Here is a 19,462-nt window from a genome sequence, read left to right as displayed (position 1 = left end):
AACTATGTGTGGCATTTTAATATTTTTAGCACGTCAATTAGTAATGATAATGTTCGTATAATCTGATACAAAGTTCTTCAGCGAACAATCGTTGAAAGAGAAAGAGAGTGCACACCGTCTGTGTGTGCCCGCGTGTCTGTGGGTACGTATGCCTGTGTCAGTGTGGTTTATAATAATTTTGTTAAAACAGTACTGCATTGGATCGACAGATTTGTTTAATTGCATTTGTTTTCCGAAATTTGGTTTACAAATACCTCTCCGCTAAAATAAATATCCGACGATTATGTATTCGTAATTATTCGTTGGGCTGAAAATCAACAAACGCACACGTTCGTCTGCGGTAAACAATTTTCCGTAAACAAGTAATCGCTTTAATTTAATGCGCGCAAAGTAATAATGGCAGGGTCAAGTTTACTAATGAGTGCACGTGGCGAGCGGTCGGCCGGCGTTATTTATGAGATAATTGCTGCTTAGATCCAAGCGAAGATGAAGTATCACTTTGTTATTCCCTTCGATCAATGGGTCTTCAGCTCTGATATGTTATAATTGACAGTCGCGTTTATATAACCGATCAGGCGTATCTAAAATCTCGGGAACGATAATCGCGCCGACGATGATTATCGCATGATTATTTATAAGCGCGAGTTCGCCGCTAATTATTAAATTTTTTTTTTCCTTTTTTACATCGGCGTATGCAAATCAAGTGTACTTATGATTGGCAGATAAAAGGATACGAAGATGTTTGAAAATTATACCGGCTGGATTTGAAGGATGGGAAAAATAATATAAACGAAATCACGCGATGCTCTCTTCCGCGAACATTGATTGATTCTGAAAATATCGCTTTGCGCGGAGCCGCATCACGTTAGATTCCGTCCCCTTACATTCTTGCCTCGCGAAGGATTAGAAAGGAGCATGTATCAGGATTATTACTCCGAGGTGTGATAAATAATATGTTTCTCTTACGCGCTATTAATAAAATACGTACATCAAAAAGGAAAGCAGGTTGCGAAATCGTTCCTTCAGCACGTTCGTCCGCACGGGTTGTAGAAGAAGAAAAAAAAAAAGAAAAAAGAAATTGCGCCCGCTGACAGTTGCTCGGCCCGCAATTAGCTTTTCCACGCGCGAACGTAGGCAGGCCCCCAAACGCTTAATTAATTAATTAAATTTTCGAATTAAAGTCCGGCCCACCGCGTCGAAGACATAATGAGCTAGAAGCGGCGGTGGAATCAAATCACAGGTGTTAGAAAGGCGAAACACAAAATGCATAATTTACTTGCGTGCAAAGTGCATCGGATATTTATGCCGAAGCTGCGAGCCGCGAGCAGGATATCGCAAACCAGTTATTAAAAGCGCCTTACGCGGCCTCACGTCTTCTCGCTTTTCGATCAAGTCGCCGCGCGGCGCGGATAAAACGACGGCTGGCACGTTTGTTTATTATATCACGGCAGACGTTGAAATATCCGACTGGGGTTCAACCCTCGCGCGCAGCAGGTGTACCCGACGTACCGAATATCACCGGGGATTACGTCACCCGGGGTAACTCGCGCGAAGGACGTTCAACGAATATCCAAGAGCGCCCGATAAATCGAATAATCTGGGACGAAGTGGTTTATGAAAGCTCGGCCCGGGACGCGCGCCGATTTCTTAAACGAATTTCTCCCTTGGGCCCGCGCGCAATCGTGTTCCGAGGATTTTACGCCAAGTAATTATAAATTAAACATCAAACGTATGATTTAATTAAATGCCTGCACTGGCGACGTGCGTAACGATCGAGGAAACGTTTCGGGCGACACTTGTGTTTCTAATTAATTTTACATTTACGTCGTTTTAGTAAAATTTTTCGGTAACACGGCATTTTTTACCTTCTTTAAGCGTTATCGTTTCCCTTCTGCGTCCGCGAAAGGCATTCAAACGGCACGGCCAACTATAAATTATCATATGAATTGAGGCATAAATAACTGTGGGAGGACTCACGTTGCTGATACGCGTGCCCGTCTAAGCAGGTGAAAAATAACGAGTTGGCCAACAGGTAAAATACCGGCGCAGACTTCCACGTAGACTTCCACTTTTACGCGTTGAGCGAAAAGTGGTTTTTGCGTCGTAAAAAAAAAAAAAAATCGTTTTCACACAGCGATCGAGACCGATGCGAGTAGCAATTGCGAGGATATTACACTGCGCTTGTGGAAAATTGCGCAACGATATTAGGTGCTTCTCTATGTGGCGGGAGACGCCGATCGCAAACCGGCCAGGCGTCGATGTCACTTTGCTGGACTATTATCGCGCGATTATTATAATCTACCATAATGAACGCGAAGATGCGCATGTACGAGGAGGAGCAGGGGTAAAGAGAAATAAAGAGAAAATTCTTGCCGTCGACCTGATTGAGTGGCGACGCGGCTCAATTCGACGAGTTTTGCAACGGTGCGCTCGCGCTTTCGCGTAAATTTTTCGTGTAAATTTGCCGGCTGAAATTTATTCGACGGCGTGCCGCCGCTGAAAATCCGTTAAAGTGTCATAAGTGTCCGCGCGAGTACGGCAATCGCGTCGGGGCTGACGTTATTAAATGTGATTGCGCAAGTACCAGCGCGCGCGAGAAGCCGCTCCAAAGGACGCGCGCATTATGACACCGTGGCATGTAACGCCGGCCTCTATGGTGCCCCGGCTACGTCACGCCTGCGGAGTGCCTGTGGTTTTGTATTACATGTAATACGCCTGCACACGATTGCCAGGAGCGTACTTCGTTCGAAACCTCGATCCCGGATGGCTCATCTCGTCTATCCTTTGTGCGTCACACCTCCGATAATAGAATATCTCGCTTCAAACCGCGACAATCTAAAATCGGTGACGGGTCAAAAAGTTCCGTCTGCCTTTCATCAATGTATTTTTTTTTTTTTTTTATGAACGGAGGATTAAGTTAATTTATCTTTGAACTAGATGGTTTATAAATTAAAAAAAAAAAAAATGTTGTACGTAGAGTCTATAACGTTAAAGTTTTTTTAATTGTAAAGTTTTTTTCTTTTTTTAATTTTAATATTTTAGACGTTATCAAAGTTCTTTGTATTTAACTCGATGAAAGCGTCTAGATGTCGGAAGCATCCGCGTTACGTTGTTACAAGATGATGCGGTTTATTCGCGCAATTATTAATAACGCAATCCGGTATCGACGTCTTTCCATCGCCGGAGCAGGAAGCAAGGCATTCGCGGCATACATCTTCTAGACATCTTCGTTTAATTAATTCAATTGTCATTACCGTTTTATCGCTTGACATTGCACGGGTAATAATTAAAAAAAAAAGAAAAAAAAATACGGGCTTCCTGCATTCCTGCATGAACGCCTTATCTGCTTCTTACACGTGGAAAAAACGTCTTTACCTCGAATTCTTTTTACGTACTTATGATAAACGTTTGCGTCGTGTCGTTGAAAAATTAACTGACATGATATTACGTAGCGCATATTACTATTTGTAGCCTATAGCAAAATACCAGCGACAGCCGTTTATAACATCCTAGTTAAGCCAGGCTCGATTGCAAATCAATCGGAGTATTTATTACGACACGTGAAATAATTCTAAGACGCAGGTTCTTGCCAATAATTCTTGCAAAATTGGCCGTTTATTTTTCGGATAAAAATTTATTCTATGAAGAAGAAGTGAAGAGTTCTTTTAGCCATGGTGTTTGTCCAGTATAAAAAAAAACTAAAAGAAAAAAAAAAAAAAAGAAACATATATATATGTCAACGCGCGCGACAGAGAGAAAAAGAAAGAGACATCGCCAATACCATACACCTGTCTATGTATCAAATATTTACGTGCCGCTCTATGGGCTCGAGAGTACTTCGTACAAGAGTACTTCGTACGATCGGATTCTCGTCGGAGCGTGGCACGTCCACCGCGCGCGTTCGCTTCGTCGTCTCCGCTTTTTCGAGATCCAAGCCGCATCTCGAGGTGGCCGCTTCATTATCCCGATCCTGCGACGCACGTGTATGGTACGTGCAAGCGCGTACGTACGTTGTACGTACGTATACCTATACGACATCCCTCGCAAGTGGGTACACGCGCGACTTACGTGACCGTCTCGTCCTCTCAGCTGACTCCTCTCGATTTTGCGGCACGGCGATTCGCTCGCGTGTGCGCGTGCAGTCCTATCCGAGCAATTCCACGAGGGACGGACGAGGCTACCACCCATCGGAATGCAAATTGTGACTTTAATGTTGCGCCGATAGCGGAGTCGGTCTGAAATGTTTCAACGGTCGCGCCACAGCTGCGCGTTTTTTTTTTTCCTCTCCTTTTTTTTTTCCACGTTGGATTATGCATCTCGTCTCCTACGAGGCGCATCGCGTCTCCTACGAGGAACGCCTTTCATTTTCCCTCCATCAACATTCCTGCCAAAGTTCTCCGACCGTCTCGCACTAGCCGCTGGATTTTTGTGACACCGCTTACGCCGATGTCGGCGAAGTAACATAATTTACACGTGAACTTGCGCGTAATTATTAGCATTTCTAATTTTAGACAATCCCGTGCCTTTGTTGTTGAGTAATTTCTATAAATACCTCCTGCGAAAGCGAACCTTTGATAAAATTTAAAATGTAGGCGTATTGAAATAAAAATAAAATTATTCACGCTTTAACGCAATTAAAAAAAAAAAAACAAAGTTAAAAGCTCAATCATCGAAATATCTGATGTGTTATTAAAAGCATGAAATATTTATGAAAACTTTAAAAGAGGATACGGATCCTCGATTCGATAAGGGAGCGTGTTATAAATATATTCTGTTTCATTCCACTATTAGTATTATTTGAATAACATTAATTATTTTAAATTACATATGAGATCGAATGAAAGTATTATATTTTTCCACGAGCTTTTACTGACAAAGAAACGGGTTACACGGTACAAGCAACGTCTCCGATTTAAAAAATGCGAAAGCAGTTTATTATTCCGATATTATTGCAAAAGAGATCGCTTATTAATTCACAATGCGTTTTGAGTTTCTGCCTACCGACGGTTCTGCATATGTATGCATATAAGAAACGTGACTGGCGAATATCCATTTTAAAGGACCGGCGCAACGTCGACGACTTGGCTCGCGAGTTTATTAAATAGCGAATAAGATCATTAGGAATCGAGGATTGTTCTCTCGCATATTTTCCCCATTTAGATCTCGCGACTTATCTCGCATATTTTTTATTAGCGCCCGTCGAACGGTACAGGAATGTTCGATTTAAACAGCCGGGTGCAATCTTAATTAGAATTTTTCAGTGGGATTTATGTCTCAATCGTTCGCATTCCGAGCGCGCCTGCACACGATTGAGATGTGTCGATGAGGTGAAAACCGATTGAGACGAGGGGAACAACTATTTTACTCGCTCGCTCGTTTCCCATTGACACCGAGCGGAGATTCGACGAGATTTCCTTTTACGAAAGTGTTATCAGATATCGGTGACTTCCCGTTAATCTCGCTGCTCGAGGCGCCGTGCCTTTTTCTCGATATCCAGATGGACGAATCGCGCGGATTATTTAATCTACCAATTTTGAAAGGTCCGTTCATTTCGCTCTTCCGTCGCGAGCTACTCCATTCTCGCCCGTGACATTCTATTCTCATCACGGCAACCGGGATCGCCGATGCCGATCTGAGCTGGCTCTGATAAGGAGCGAGGCGGGACGGACAGCCACGCGCGGCTCGAGAATAGATCCTTTCAGCCCTAAGGGCAGATCCTGCCCCGCGCGTATCACCTTCCGAGAAGAATCGCGCACGTTCCACGTTATATCCCCGCGATGCCGCGTCACCGCGGATGACACGACGCGCGTAAATGTCGGTGCGCGGCCGTGGAGGCGAGAAAGGTTGCGTACACTCGATACAGAGATTAATAAAAGGGATTGCGTCGCGCTACCATCCCCATCCGACTCTTCGTGGATCGCTCTCGTTCGCGGGGCGAGGTGAAGGACCTCGCCGTCCAACAACGGCAGCTGCTAGAGTTCGTACAAAAGAAAAAAAAAAAAAAAAGAGAAAAAAAAGAAAAAAAAAAGTAAGACGCCGTTTCGCATCGCGTTGATTATTCATGGGAGATTACGAAAAATGATAAGGGCACGTAGTACACCGAGGTCAATACAAGCGAGGACGTCCATTGGGGCCTCGCGGCTCTGAATGAGTGGAAATTACGCAAAGCGCGCCTGGCGTTGCCGAGGCGCCTGCTTTGATACATCGTACAATATCTGCGGGCGTGTCGGCCGTTTCGACGTTATCCGCTTGTTACGTGTACCCGAGAAGCCGGTGCCCACTCGATACACGACCGATAAGCATCTGTAACACCTCACCGAGGGAACGCCCGCGGCCGTCGTTGTAACGGCTCTGAAACCGTCGGTCCCCGAGGTATTTAAAATTGAAAGAGCACTCGTCCCGTGCGTTATCCTCCAGGCTGTTAGACAAGTGAAACTCCGGCGTAATCTAATTTTGATAAACGGAAATAAAACCCGGTATATTTCCCAGTAGAATAAGGAACTTCTGTCCAATTACGTTCTCGCGCCGGCGACAGTTTTAAATTTAAACTTTGTTTTCCCCGTCACTTTCTGTTCTTGGATCGTTACGACGCTTCCAGAATGGACCGGGCCAATTCGAAGTGGAGCACGAGAAGTCGGAGACGATCGAAACGAATCACGGTGATTCCCGGTGCCCGAGCGTCGTCGTTACGAAAACGTCGAAAGCGAGAGCGCGACGCTCCGCTCGCAAATTCTCGCTTCGGTGAAAGAGGCGCGGCCGCCGTATGAGTAACGTAATCATCGCGCTTAATTACGCGAAACGGTAAAAGTCCGACTGATTGCACATTCGGGAATCGAATGGCCACCCTCGCTCGGCCGTGCGAGCCGCGGTCCCTCTCGAGATGCAGCTGGAAAGATTACGAGAAATGCGTAACAACGTAATTCGATTTAAGGACCGGGGCGGTAAAAACGAATTGCGGCGAATAAAATCGCTGGGAATTCGCGAAAATTGTAAATCACTGGAGTTTTCGGAACCCGATGGCAAATGTCAGGGTTGAACGAACGGTTTTAGAGTCAGAGATACGGACAAATACTGAATATTTCTTCTGCATGAAAAGATAATGCGAAGTATCATTGTCGTTATAAAAAAAAAAAATTATGTAGAATTTTATTAAAAGTAAATCTAATTTAGCTTTAATGTTAATTGTAAAATTAATCGGCAAAGCAATCTACAGCTTAAATGTATACATGAAATAGAAAAAAAATCACGTATTCTGCGATATAAATTTCTTTACGTACGTCTTCTTGAAATATAATTTTTATGCAAAAGCATTACGGGCAATAACAATTCTCAGAATTACATTTGATTAGAAATAAGCAAGCAGAGCGATAAGACGAAGCTATCGGCGAACGTCACGATCGGTTTCGATAAATTGTTTTGTGCTGGCAAGTCTTTGCGATTTCGCCTCTTCTCATTGGGGCTTTTCTTAATAATCCACTCACGTATTTACGATCTGGTGATAATTGTAAAAGTCGAAAGTAGCCGATAGCAATCGCAAAGGTTAACGCGTGGCTCAACATTGAACGCGTTTACATTATAAGAAGGAAACGCGAAACGTTTTATACGTACGATGCATCTGCACAATGCAGCCGTGAAGATTTCGATTTCCAAGAATATTGACACGCGCGCGTTGAAGCGCAACACGCGGTAATGCGTAATAATCTTTCGATTTCTGCGATTCCTGAAAACGGCAAGTTGTTACCGCTGTTTACTCTCTTTCAACACGGTGATGATGTCACAAGTGCGACCTCAAAAACTCAACCGTAAGACTCGCGAAAGGATAAAAAAAAAAGAAAAATAATATAGGTACCTACACTGGCTCCGTTATATAAATGGCTCGCGCGTATAAAAATTTATTTAAATTGTTTAAATTCGTGTAAAACCAAAGTAAAACGAAATGTTTTAAAATAGGAAAAAGAGTGAAATAAAACAGGGATTTGTACGAGCGCGTACGACGCGATCGTTATCGAAATGATTTGTTAAAATTTCACATGTAGGAGGGGCGGTGGCACCCTTAGCGAACAGAACGCAGCGACCGCGAGCAATAGTCGGTGATATGTGTCGGTGCGTTATTTTCTAGTGATGGATATGTTTACGAACGTTTTGCGTTCGGTGTTCGTTCGGTGCGCACGTGTAGAGACTGGCGAACGCGAAATATGCTCGTCGCGAAGAAATATACGCGCGGCCCGTGTTAGGATTATCATACGTAGGTGGAATTCAACAAGCGGCTTATCAGCGACTAGACACGCGCGCATAAAGTATGCGCCTCCCGCGCGCATGCATTACTCTGACGCGCTATCGCGCTACGTGTCGTGGCGTTATGAATGGCGCGAGGAAATCGCTTCCACGACGCGGCGCTACGCCGATGTAGCCGTAATCGACCTAGACATTGCACCCCTACATATTTCAAGTGCGATGCACTTTGCTCCACTTCGCGGAATCGCGATTCCGCGATCGTGCATGCTGCGGAGTCGACGCGATCCTCCGGCGTACGTCTCTAATCGCAGAAGTTGTCCCGAACTGTGACGAGTACGTTGATAACGACTGACACTTTTGACACACAAAGTGCCAGTCTTCTACATTTTCGTTGTATAAAAATTAAACCAAGAGTTTTTTTTTTTTCTTTCTTTTTTTCTTTCTTTTTTTTTGCGCTACGCTTTAATAAAATAATTTTAAATGCGAATAATAATACGTGAGTCTATCAGGCGTTACCGCCGGTCTATTTCGTTCGATTTCTATGTCTTGTTTAATATTTCATCGTTAACGAAAAACATACATACATTCACGTATTTGCTCTGTGTTTTTTTTATATAGAATACAAGCCGGATGTCCGATTCGGAACTATACCGGAATCGATTCGAGCCGTTCAGGTGTGCCAGAGATATGCGGAGTAGGAAGCGGGAGGGTGGGGATCGGCTAGCTAGAGAAGAAGATACCGATGAGGAGGAAAAAAGAAAAAGAAGAAAAAAAAACGTGCCGAGTCTCCACTCCTGATTCATCCCAAGCATTTTTCCGAAGATGCACTGGTCAGAAGAAGAAGTGTATTGTGCCGAGAGGGCAGGGATGACCCCTTTCACTGCACCACGTTGGCATCGTCGCGTATATAAAGAGCCGAAGCGTCTGACGAAGAAGCACAAGTACCACCACCAACCTATCTGCATCTCAGGCAAAGCTCTTCTTCGTCGTCTCGGTGCCCGTGTGACAGAGAGATTATGTATACTATTAAGGTAGGTACGCGCATATTACTCGCCGAGTGCCGCGAGTCGGGGCCGCGATATCGTAGCTCGCGAGCGGGCTTTCTTTCGCGAGAACGCCTAGAAGTGCTGATAAGAAAGAGAAAGAAAAACAAAGAAGGGAGACGGGGGAGATGAACGGGGGTAACGTTTCTCCCGAAAATTTCAACTCATCTATCTTACGTGGAAGCGCGTTTGCGACGTTAGGTAACGACGAATGTCAGGTCCCTCGGGCGAGAAGATGTCCCGTAGTCACGAGATTAGTTTAAGTCGCGACGCCGGGGCCAGACCGAGCTAGACTAGACCAGACGCCTTCGAACACGCGCGTGATTTGTCGAGGGCGATATGGGATGACATTTTGGCGAAACGTTCAAGAGTTTGCGCGAGTCTCGCAACGTCTTTGACGTTATGCATTTGTATAATTAACGACGGCATCGTATGACATCGTTTCGCAATCGGGTTCAGCCTGCGGATAAGCCGTCAATTGCTAACTAAATGAAAGTATCATTTCTTTGACGATAAAAAAAAATCATGTCGAGTGTTACACTGTCTTTTATTTTTGTTGAATTCTCGAAGTCCGCTCGAAACGACGCAACGATTAAAAGAAGAAGAAGAATAAAAGCGCCTGAAAAAGCTTTTTCAAGCAAATTTTTTCACATCTCGCGAACGCGCATTCTCTTTTAACGTTTTCGAATTACAACGCGCCAAGTCAGTAATCCACAACTTAAGGAAAAAGACGTCTCGCATCTTCAACGATTAGTGTAACAAGATTTCGTTTCGCGTTGCACGCGAACCGCAAGCTTATCGGTAATGGAGAACGTTAAATCGCTCTCTCAGCGAATTATTGTAAGAGACTGCCGTATTTCTTTCATTTTCTTTTTTTTTTCTTTTTTTTTTCTCCTCCGCTCATCTACTACGGACCGTCGCTCGGGGGAATAAATTTAAACGATTCTCTCTTCGGCTTGTGCATCCGATATCAGCGAAATTTTTCACGAAGACGAGTCGTTCGCGGAAATGAATCGATAAACTTTGCGCGACTTCGGCAATTTTTCCGGCACCGCTCTCGTATATTAGTAAATATCATGCGCCGTGCCGCGCTATCGAGTAAAGAGCGACATATCGCGTGTACGATATGTACGTACCATATCGCTCACGGGGACGGATGCTGGGAAGAGAGAAAAATTTCTTAAAACCTGGAGAGGATCGCTGTATCGCGCTGGCGTTCGAAAATGCATCGTTTCATAAGTTACATTTCAGTAAACGTATATATATGTATTTCTCTCTCCTTTTTCCTTTCTCGCGTCGCTACTGAAATATTATTACCTCTCCCAGTTTAAAGATATGGAAACTTTGTTCTGGACGGGAGCATTCGGAATACGACGCAACCTTTTTACGCCACGAGAACAGAGACGCGATAGCCGAAATACGTACCGTGAGTTTCGCCACCGCTCATCGAGATACAATAGATTATATTCCCATCTCGCGTTTAACGTCTAAATCCGACTCCGTCTGGCATAGAATTCAATTTACAATGCGCGAAAACCAAAATTGGAATCAGACAGACAGGTTTAGTCGGATGTGGTGCAATAATAATGAGTACCAGTGCTTTCATGTAACATTTCACGTTATAGCATACGTTAAAGCCGTCTCGTGATTAAATTAACAAACCGACAACAGATTTGTGTGAAATGAAAGAAGAAGAAAAAATTATATATATAGACGGATATGTATTTACCGTCGCGACAAGAGATATATACTTGAAATGCCACTTGTCGCGCGTATACCCGATTTCTTCATCCTTTTGCAACGCCGCCGTCGCGTTCTCCGCGCCGTAATTCTAATTCGCGATTCCGCATTACGCCTGATGGCTCCGTCTCACGTTAAGACGACTTTAATGTCTTCGATGGCCGTCTTCGCGTCGCTGCGAAAGGGTTGCTCCACGACATCGCGGCACGTATCTGCGGGCGAAGATAATAATGACTCCAGAAGCCGCTCGAGATATCGTTCGCGACGCGTGACGCAAGCCGTGTATGCCAAACGCATGCCGAATAAACGCGGAATTGCGAACATAATTGCATTGTAACGAATGGGACACTTGACAGGTGTTACGCCACGGCCCCACGGCGACACCTTTTTCTTTAGAGATGATAATTGCCGGCGCATTCTTGCAGTTTCGGTACGCACATTAACTCGACAATCCGCGCGACAACGAGAGAAGGAAATAACTCGACGGCCATCTCGCGCACGGTTGATCGTTCGTTAATTGTGATTGCGCTGAAAACGATTTCATAAGCGTTACAAAATCTGTTACCAAATTAAACGCCACGTCGCTTTTCGAATTCGTACTCCAAACGGGCGCGTTATATATTTCTCGCGCGACGAAATTTTTACGGAGCTTCCTGCAGACAAAAAAAAAAAAAAAGGAAGATTTGCAAATTATATTTAACTCGACGCCTTGAGACTTCTAATTGCATGCAAATGGCTTGCGTGCGACGTGCGAACAGTGGATATGCGGAATTTTTTTTTTTCAAGGCGGATCGGCATTTAATATGTTACGCGGCGGAAGCATATATCCGCGTGTTCGCGCGCGGCGCGGAGAACGTCATTGAAATTGGAATTCTCAATGTCAGCCTATCGAGTAAAGGTATATCGATTTCCGCGGTAATCTTCAGCGAAGGCGGCGCGCCGCAGAAAAATCACCGTCTCATATCTCGCTAATCATATTTCATTACCATCTCGTAACACAATCGGCCGCATCGCGGAGATTATTTTCAAATTACTGCACCGTCCACGCTTACGAAAGGCGAAGCTTGATTACCGTCGTTACAATGTAATCAAGCGCGATGCAAAGATCAACATTGTTAGCAATATCTCGAATATCTCACCCCGAGGGCGAAGACGAAATTCCGCGCTGCGCTTCAGTTCGCGAGGAAAATCTAAGCGGGAATATTTATACAGAATTTTCACGCGTGGGTGGTGGGTAAATTCGGAGGGGGAGAGGGGGATGTTTCGCTCCTCGAATCTGTCTCGTCAACGGGAAAGGTTTCGAACGAAATTCTATTTATGGCCGCGTTAGAGAACTTCCTCCAAGAGAGCTCGATTTTCATCTTGAATTCGCTTCGCCGTGCATGATCTATATAACTTTGAAATCGTTTCTCCGTCGAGTGATAAACGACATTGAGAGAGCCGCTATCGATCTCGCAAACGATCTCGTCGACTAAATTCGGCCGACGTGGCACTCAACGTTGGACGCGCTCCGTACGAGCATGAATTTTCCCGCGTGATCCTGCAACTTTGCGCTAGGAGGCAAGAAGCGCCTTTGCCCTCGTTCCTTTCATGATTCGTCGCGTATTGCGCGCCGCGCGGAACCAGTGGTTCAACACGCTGTCGTTATTGCACAGCAAATTCTCGCCGTCCTCCCGCTCTTCTCCGCGAGCGAAGAGATTTTTCGCGGTTACCCGGCTCCCCGACCGTTTAATAACGACGCGTTGTCGATCAATTAGCATTTCAGATAACGATTCGTTTGTCGAGATAACAATTACGTGAGCGCGAGGCGTGAAACAATCCCGCGGCGTTCGCGCAACCGGACGAAAAGAAAAAGATGAAGGAAAAAAAAAAGAAGAAGAGGAGATGATCTCTCGCGGCGCCTCGAGACGCGTCGTAACGATCATTAACAACGCCGGCCTTCTGCTTCCCTCGAAATTACGTGTATTGAGAGGCAATTAGCGGTTTCTTCGGTTGGCCTGTTAACGGGAAAGCAAATGTCGATCCTCGATATAAGCGCGTTTGCATAAGTAGTTTTCTCGACGAAAGTTCGTGGCCGTAAAAGCAGGCTCATTCGTCTGTACTCTCGTCGAAAGTATCGGTTTTTCTCAATTGGGGATGGAGTACGAAAGGATTAAGCTTCAGCGTTTTATGAAGCACCCGACTAGCGATTTTAATTATCTCGCGGAGATGCTCGAAAAAGACTCGCGTCTCCGATTCAATCCCGATTTTCCCCTCCCCGAAGGATGAGAAAAATTAATCGATTATTACTGTGCAGATCTGAACGGAGCGTACGATGAAATGTTACAAAAATTGTTGGCAACTGAGAAGGATTTGATAACCCTTTTTCCCCCGCTCGCGCCGCGCTCGCGAATGCACCGGTGATTTTCTATCGCTTGATTAACGCGAGCGATGCTGCACGAAAATCATGGACTATTGTAAATTGCACATGACAGCTTCGTTAATCCAACGAGCTTTGCCACGACGGCTCTTTAATCGCTCGTTGCTCGATTAACGTGAAATCAATCGAAACGATCCTCTGATGCGCGTTTCATCGCGCGGCACTCGCGTGCGCTTAAATTGAAATTTAAAAATTTGGCCCGATTGAAACTCGCAGAGCCAACTATTATTAATTGGAATTAACTGGGCAAGTTTGAAATTAACGAATCCGCTTCGAACGGATGAGAAACGATACCTAGCGTTTGCGTGAACGCGATTATATGTTACGCTGTAATTTTCTCTCTCGAGCCATCATCTCAGCCGGCAGGTTATTTTTCAAGTTTGTATATATATTAAAGCAACGAGCTTTAAAAGAGAAAGATGAGATGTTGTAATATTTTAATTTGAGATTTTGCAGTTCAAAACGCTCGTATCTACTTCTTCTCGTTGAGATTTAACTAGCTAAATAACTTTATTTAATATTGTAATGCATAAATTTATTAAATTCCACGATTTTATCTCTTTTGCTCTAAATTTTAATTAAAAAAAACAGAATAAAAGAGAAAAAAAGGGAGAACGAAAGAACAAAGCGACGACGAGTAAATGAAGACCAGTTGACATTTATAACATTTGTAACACGGTGACTTCTGATCTCTTATCCTTCCCGCCCGCTCCCTTTTTCCGAGCTGGTTTGAGGCTTGATGAAATTCGTGAATGAAATTATACGTTCACTTGGCGCGTTCATGAGAAAAACGGGCGCGTTGCTCGGCACTACTTTCGTCCTGTCATTACATGCCGTATTTCATAATGTCATTTGCAACTGACGTAACCGCGGCGTGTAGTTTCTAAGCATTATCGTCCTCGGTTGTGCCCTTTGCAACCGTGCCCCGCGCACATATACAACACGTGCGACCGCACGGTCGACCCATTTTGCGTGTACTTTCACGAATTCTATGAATATTCGAGTGAGCAAAGGTTTCGCGATGTCGAGGACCGACGTGCCATTGTCCCCGCCTATTTTCGTGATACGCGCGAGCACGAAAGTTACGCCAGAATTCTCGATCTTGACGTCGTCTATCGTCTGTCGCGCCGTCGCCAGGAAATTTAAAGGGAAATTTAAAGACCCGCGAAGAAATTTGGCGAGATCAATCCTACCGCTGAAAATTACGCGCTTTAAACGAGATTTAATCGGATAAACCGGATTTTTTCTAGCTTATAATTTTTTTTCTTTTTTTTTCTATTTTTGCGAGGTGGAACTCTGTCGGTGGACCGCGTGGATTATTTGCTTGACGCGATGATAAAACCATGCGTCTCGCGTAGTTGACGCTCTGGTCAATATTAGGACATTAAAGCGACATTACGCTCGCGCCTATAACGCACCAGTGTTGTAACAGCAGATTTTACACGTTCCCGAATCGCGTTACGTTCAAATTTTACGAGTTTCAACTGCGACTTTCGACTCTGTCCGGTTCTATCCAGCTAGCTCACACGTAATTGCAAAACAAACGCGATTGCTTTCTCAAATTTTACAAACTTATAGTTTTATTTTAGGAACTTGCAGTATTGTAGAACGATTGATACATGAAATGATTATTGGCAGGTGTTGGTGGCGGTCGTACTCTGTACGACGGGTACACTTAGCGCACCCCAAAGACCACCTCCCGGTGGCTCAGAGAAGGATGCAGTAATTACATCGCAGCAGCTCGAAGTCAATTTCGATGGCAACTATATCAACAAGTGAGTTATGACGTCGAGATGAATTCATTTGGGGAGTCTTAACAAATTTCTCGTTTGAAAAAAATTCTAATATACTTAATTAATTAATTTAACTATATTTAAAAGAGACAACGCAAACGGCGAGATAACGATATGGACGCCTCGTCGAAAAACGTTTCTCTTTACCGTTCAAAAAATCGTCGATCGATTCGTCATTATTAGCGATCGGCGATTTCGCGAAAATTCTTTAATAACGCAGACATTCCGCGACACCCACGCGAGTATTCATATCCTTTTCGCCTACCGATTGTATACGAGGAAGACAATCGATACGAAGATGGTCGGCAGGTACCCGCATACCTGCACCCGACGGCATCGGTTTGTCGGCGCGGCTTCCAATTGTCGCCCACGACGGTTCGCTTTTGCATAACTCTATTATGCACGAGTGGGAGCATTCGCTACTGTGCCGAGGACTTCTCTCCTCCGGTTTCTATTTTTTCCTCCGTACCATTTAATGCCATCCGAGGCCGCGTGACGTCTTTTGTATCCGCGTGCGGATCGCATTATTTGCCTATCGATTGTCTACAACGGCGGAATTCGATTAGCTTTCGTCACTTTGTCATTCCGATTGAGCCGTCGAGTAGAAATTTATCTCTTTTAAAAAGACGCTTTTATTGTCACGTCGCACGGCTTTATTTGTGCCGCAGTTTCGAGACGAGCAACGGGATCAGCCATCAGGAATCGGGTCAGCCGAAACAAGTAGAACAGGAGACGCCAGTAATCTCGCAAGGTTCGGACTCGTATGTGGCACCGGACGGCCAACAGGTCAGCATCACGTGGGTGGCGGACGAGAACGGCTTTCAGGTACAGGGCTCCCACATTCCCACGGCACCGCCCATCCCCCCGGAGATTCAAAGGGCACTGGAATGGAACGCCGCTCACCCCGAAGAGGATGACGGCGGTCAGAGACCACCGGGACGAGGTGAGATTGAATAAATAACGAAATATATCAATTAAATAATGAAGTGACTCAAACTCGCCTTTGCGTCAGCTGTATATCACACGCTCGACGCGAGTAATGTAGTCGTCGGTTTCAACGTAAAGCCGCCTCGAGCATTCGCACAAGAGACATGTTAAAAGCGTGTTCTTAATTTTGCAAAAATCTGTGTTAATTGTATTTTCAAAAACAAATTATTGATCGCGCAGCGCGAAGAGACAAATGAGATGGAATATACTCGCGCGGGGTCAACACGGATGTAAAATTTATCGCGGGCACGGGAACACAATTAGGAAGGGGAGGATTAATAATAAAGTATGCGACTTCAAAAGGCACCGAGCGTTTTCACCCCTCGAGGGATATCACTCGCGTGACCGCATGACGTTACGCGGTAGAAATGAAGTTTCTTTGTGTCTCAACCGGTGGTTTAATTAATTTCGTAATTGGAAGAAGCGCCTTCATCTAGAGTAGACGATTAAGCCACGCGGCGGCGTTCCTTTTTGCCGCTCGCGGAAATTTTCGCCGTGCAATTCTTCCGCGTGGCGGAAAAAAACGTTTGACCGAAATAACCGAGTTACCGTACGACGGAAGATACACGACTTCCGGGGGTTAAACCGGCCGGGGAAAAAAATCGCAACGGATCCCACCGCCGAAATTGATTTACGCCGGACGGAATACATGATCGTTTTTTACCCGCAACTCGTTTTGATCAAGCAGCCATTTAAATTTCCCTGTGCGTTAAGCGACGCCTCGGTCCTCTGTGTTTCCGGCAAACAGCGCGACGGGCGAAAAGGGGAGGCGAAATCAGTTTACTCAATCGCAGTTCGGCGGCCGGCAGTATCTCACTGAGGACTCGCTGCGGCACCGTTTAATTCACTTTGGTCCTGAACTCGAAATTGAAATTGGCCCGAATACGGGCGCGCCGGTGAACCGAAAATATCTTTGTGGCAACCGTGCAACGGGAACGAAAACAATTTCGGCATACGTTAACCGCTTTTACGAAACAAAATTCGGTTACTCCGCGCGTGGGAAACACGTTCCGTCGATGCGAGAAGATTTCCATACGTCGCCGTTAAATATAAGTTGAACAAGATCCTACTTGAAATCGAAGTTCGATATGAGAAACGTGAGATTCGTAATTTCCCCATTTTTAAAGTAAATTTAATTTCTTGTTCTCTTACGTACACGTTTACCGACTTTGAAAGATATATCTTTTTCTTTTTTTTTTTAAGAGATCTGTCATATATCGTTGATCTTGTTTGCTAGAATTTATTCCGCGTAATCTGTTTGTCTAGGACTCACGGATTTATCTGTTCACACATACACAGGCCGCGCATAATAAAGCGGCTACCTGCCTGTAACTATGTTACCGCGCCACCGACTCTGCAAGCAGTCTAAATATTTCAAGCGCCGTTCCTTCCTTATGCTCACGGTCTCCCCCTTCTGTTGCAGGTTAATCAGCCCAACTTTACCTCAAACGTGACCTGATTCCGAGCCAGCTTGCCATGGACAGAACCCGACCCCGAGCTTTCGAAACGCAATCACATAAAAATAAATATAGTGTGGTATATTAATCTAGGATACAAACGTAACACGAAGACAAGGCATGAGACAAACGATATATAATAAGCTATGTACTCCCGAGATGATTCTTTATCTTATCTTGTATAGATGAAAAAAAAAAAATAAAACGCACTGTTCAAGCAGTTTCAACGAGGGAGAGATGCCCCCCCGTGCGCCAAGATGCACGCGCGCCGCCTCCGCACGCAAGAAACGAGAACGGCACGCGCGTGCGACTCGTCTACGCGTGCATCGAACGTTAATAGTTTATATGTGTACTTAACTTGTGATTTTTGTATATAAATAAAAGCGTTTTGCCCAAGTTGGAAATATCTTACTACGTTCATATTACTACATCTGTCATTCTTCTTCTGTGGTTAAATAAAAACTGTCACAATTAATTCGATTAAACTTAAATAAAGTTTTTTTTTCTTCTTCTTCTTCTAATATTACATTTTTAAATATTTCCCGAGTAGATATTGAGTCTAACGAAACTGTCTAGCACTAAGCCGAAAATGTAATACTCAAAACGTACGAGGTACAAGATAATTATTGCCAGCTAATAACGAGCTAGAAAAAGTAGATATCTAAACGTTTTTCGTCGCGTACTATACTTCTACTACGCGTTCTGACCTATCCCTACGCGCGTTCGACTGCCGAGACTGCCGGGCGCCGGGTCCGCAGACCGCCGCGGTAGTTGAGTACGTGCGTGTGTTGGCATCTGGCCAGCAAGTCTCGCGTTCCAAGTTCGCAAAGTGGTGGACGCGCGGGCGGCGGGCGGCGAGAACCGGTTTGCCAGGCGATTTCGGCAGTCGAGCGAGCTTTGCGTAAGGTCAGAATAACAACAGTAAACAAGTACGCGGCGAAAAAAACGTCTAGACATCAATTTAGATACATGGTCCGCGCTGAACAGTGAATAGACGACCGATACTAGACAGATTTTGTTTCTTTTTACTGTAAATTTTATTTCTTTTCCGTGACTTTGTATCGTAATTTTGTCTGGTCTTATAAATGTGTTTCCATTTTTATTTTTACTTTTTTTTTTTATTTTTTTTAATCACACAGTCTGAAAATAATTCTGAGTCTGAAAAGAAGCTCGAGAGAAAATTGTGCAACGTTTCTTATAATAGTTCTTGAACTACGATCGCGTGGACTGTTTTCTGGCTTTTCATTTTTCACGAGATGGTCTCGAAACGCGCGTTCTCCATCTAAGATGTGCGCTCCTCGGTACGTTATTAAAGAAAATCTACAATTGCGCGGATAATTTTACAAGAAGCACGGACCGAGCCCTCGCCCTGTAGAGAGTTACTCTTCACATTGACCGCAAAACGACGATAAGTATAAGCAAATGTTAAATAATAGGCGCGCGCGATGATATGCCTCGTCGTGTCGCTCATGCTCTCGCTCGCGCCGCAGAAAGGTTGAAAACTACGAGCACGTCTTCGGCATCGCGCACCGCTATTATGCAATTTTGCCTCGCGTAGATTTTCAATCTGCCCATCCCGCGGGAGTGAATGTTACATCGTCGGCAAGCGGCTGGCATATCTGCGTGCCTCGTTTCAACAATGGGCGTTAAATAAAAATGCTGATAACTCGCAACGCGGGTGTAGTGTCGTAAAGAGTGTCGCGAGAAGACACGATTTTAACGATCCGTCTGCGAATATTGCGCCTGATGCGCGTCCTGTTACGGGTATCGGGTACATTTATGGCAGCT

The 19,462-nt window shown here is 44.8% G+C and overlaps 1 protein-coding gene across 1 annotated transcript; it reads left to right on the top strand.

The window, feature by feature from the left end:
* Positions 1 to 9,042: 9,042 nt before the first annotated feature.
* Cpr14 (cuticular protein 14) lies at positions 9,043 to 18,070 on the top strand. Its single transcript, XM_070658455.1, is given in 5 exon segments — positions 9,043 to 9,229; positions 9,232 to 9,266; positions 15,076 to 15,212; positions 15,899 to 16,173; positions 17,641 to 18,070. Coding segments are annotated over 5 exon segments (624 nt in total). The 5' UTR covers positions 9,043 to 9,057; the 3' UTR covers positions 17,646 to 18,070.
* The last annotated feature ends 1,392 nt before the right edge of the window (positions 18,071 to 19,462 follow it).

Source organism: Cardiocondyla obscurior, linkage group LG06, assembly GCF_019399895.1.
Source record: "Cardiocondyla obscurior isolate alpha-2009 linkage group LG06, Cobs3.1, whole genome shotgun sequence".
NCBI classification, from domain to species: Eukaryota; Metazoa; Arthropoda; class Insecta; order Hymenoptera; family Formicidae; genus Cardiocondyla; species Cardiocondyla obscurior.
This window is presented reverse-complemented; position numbering and strand designations above follow the sequence as displayed.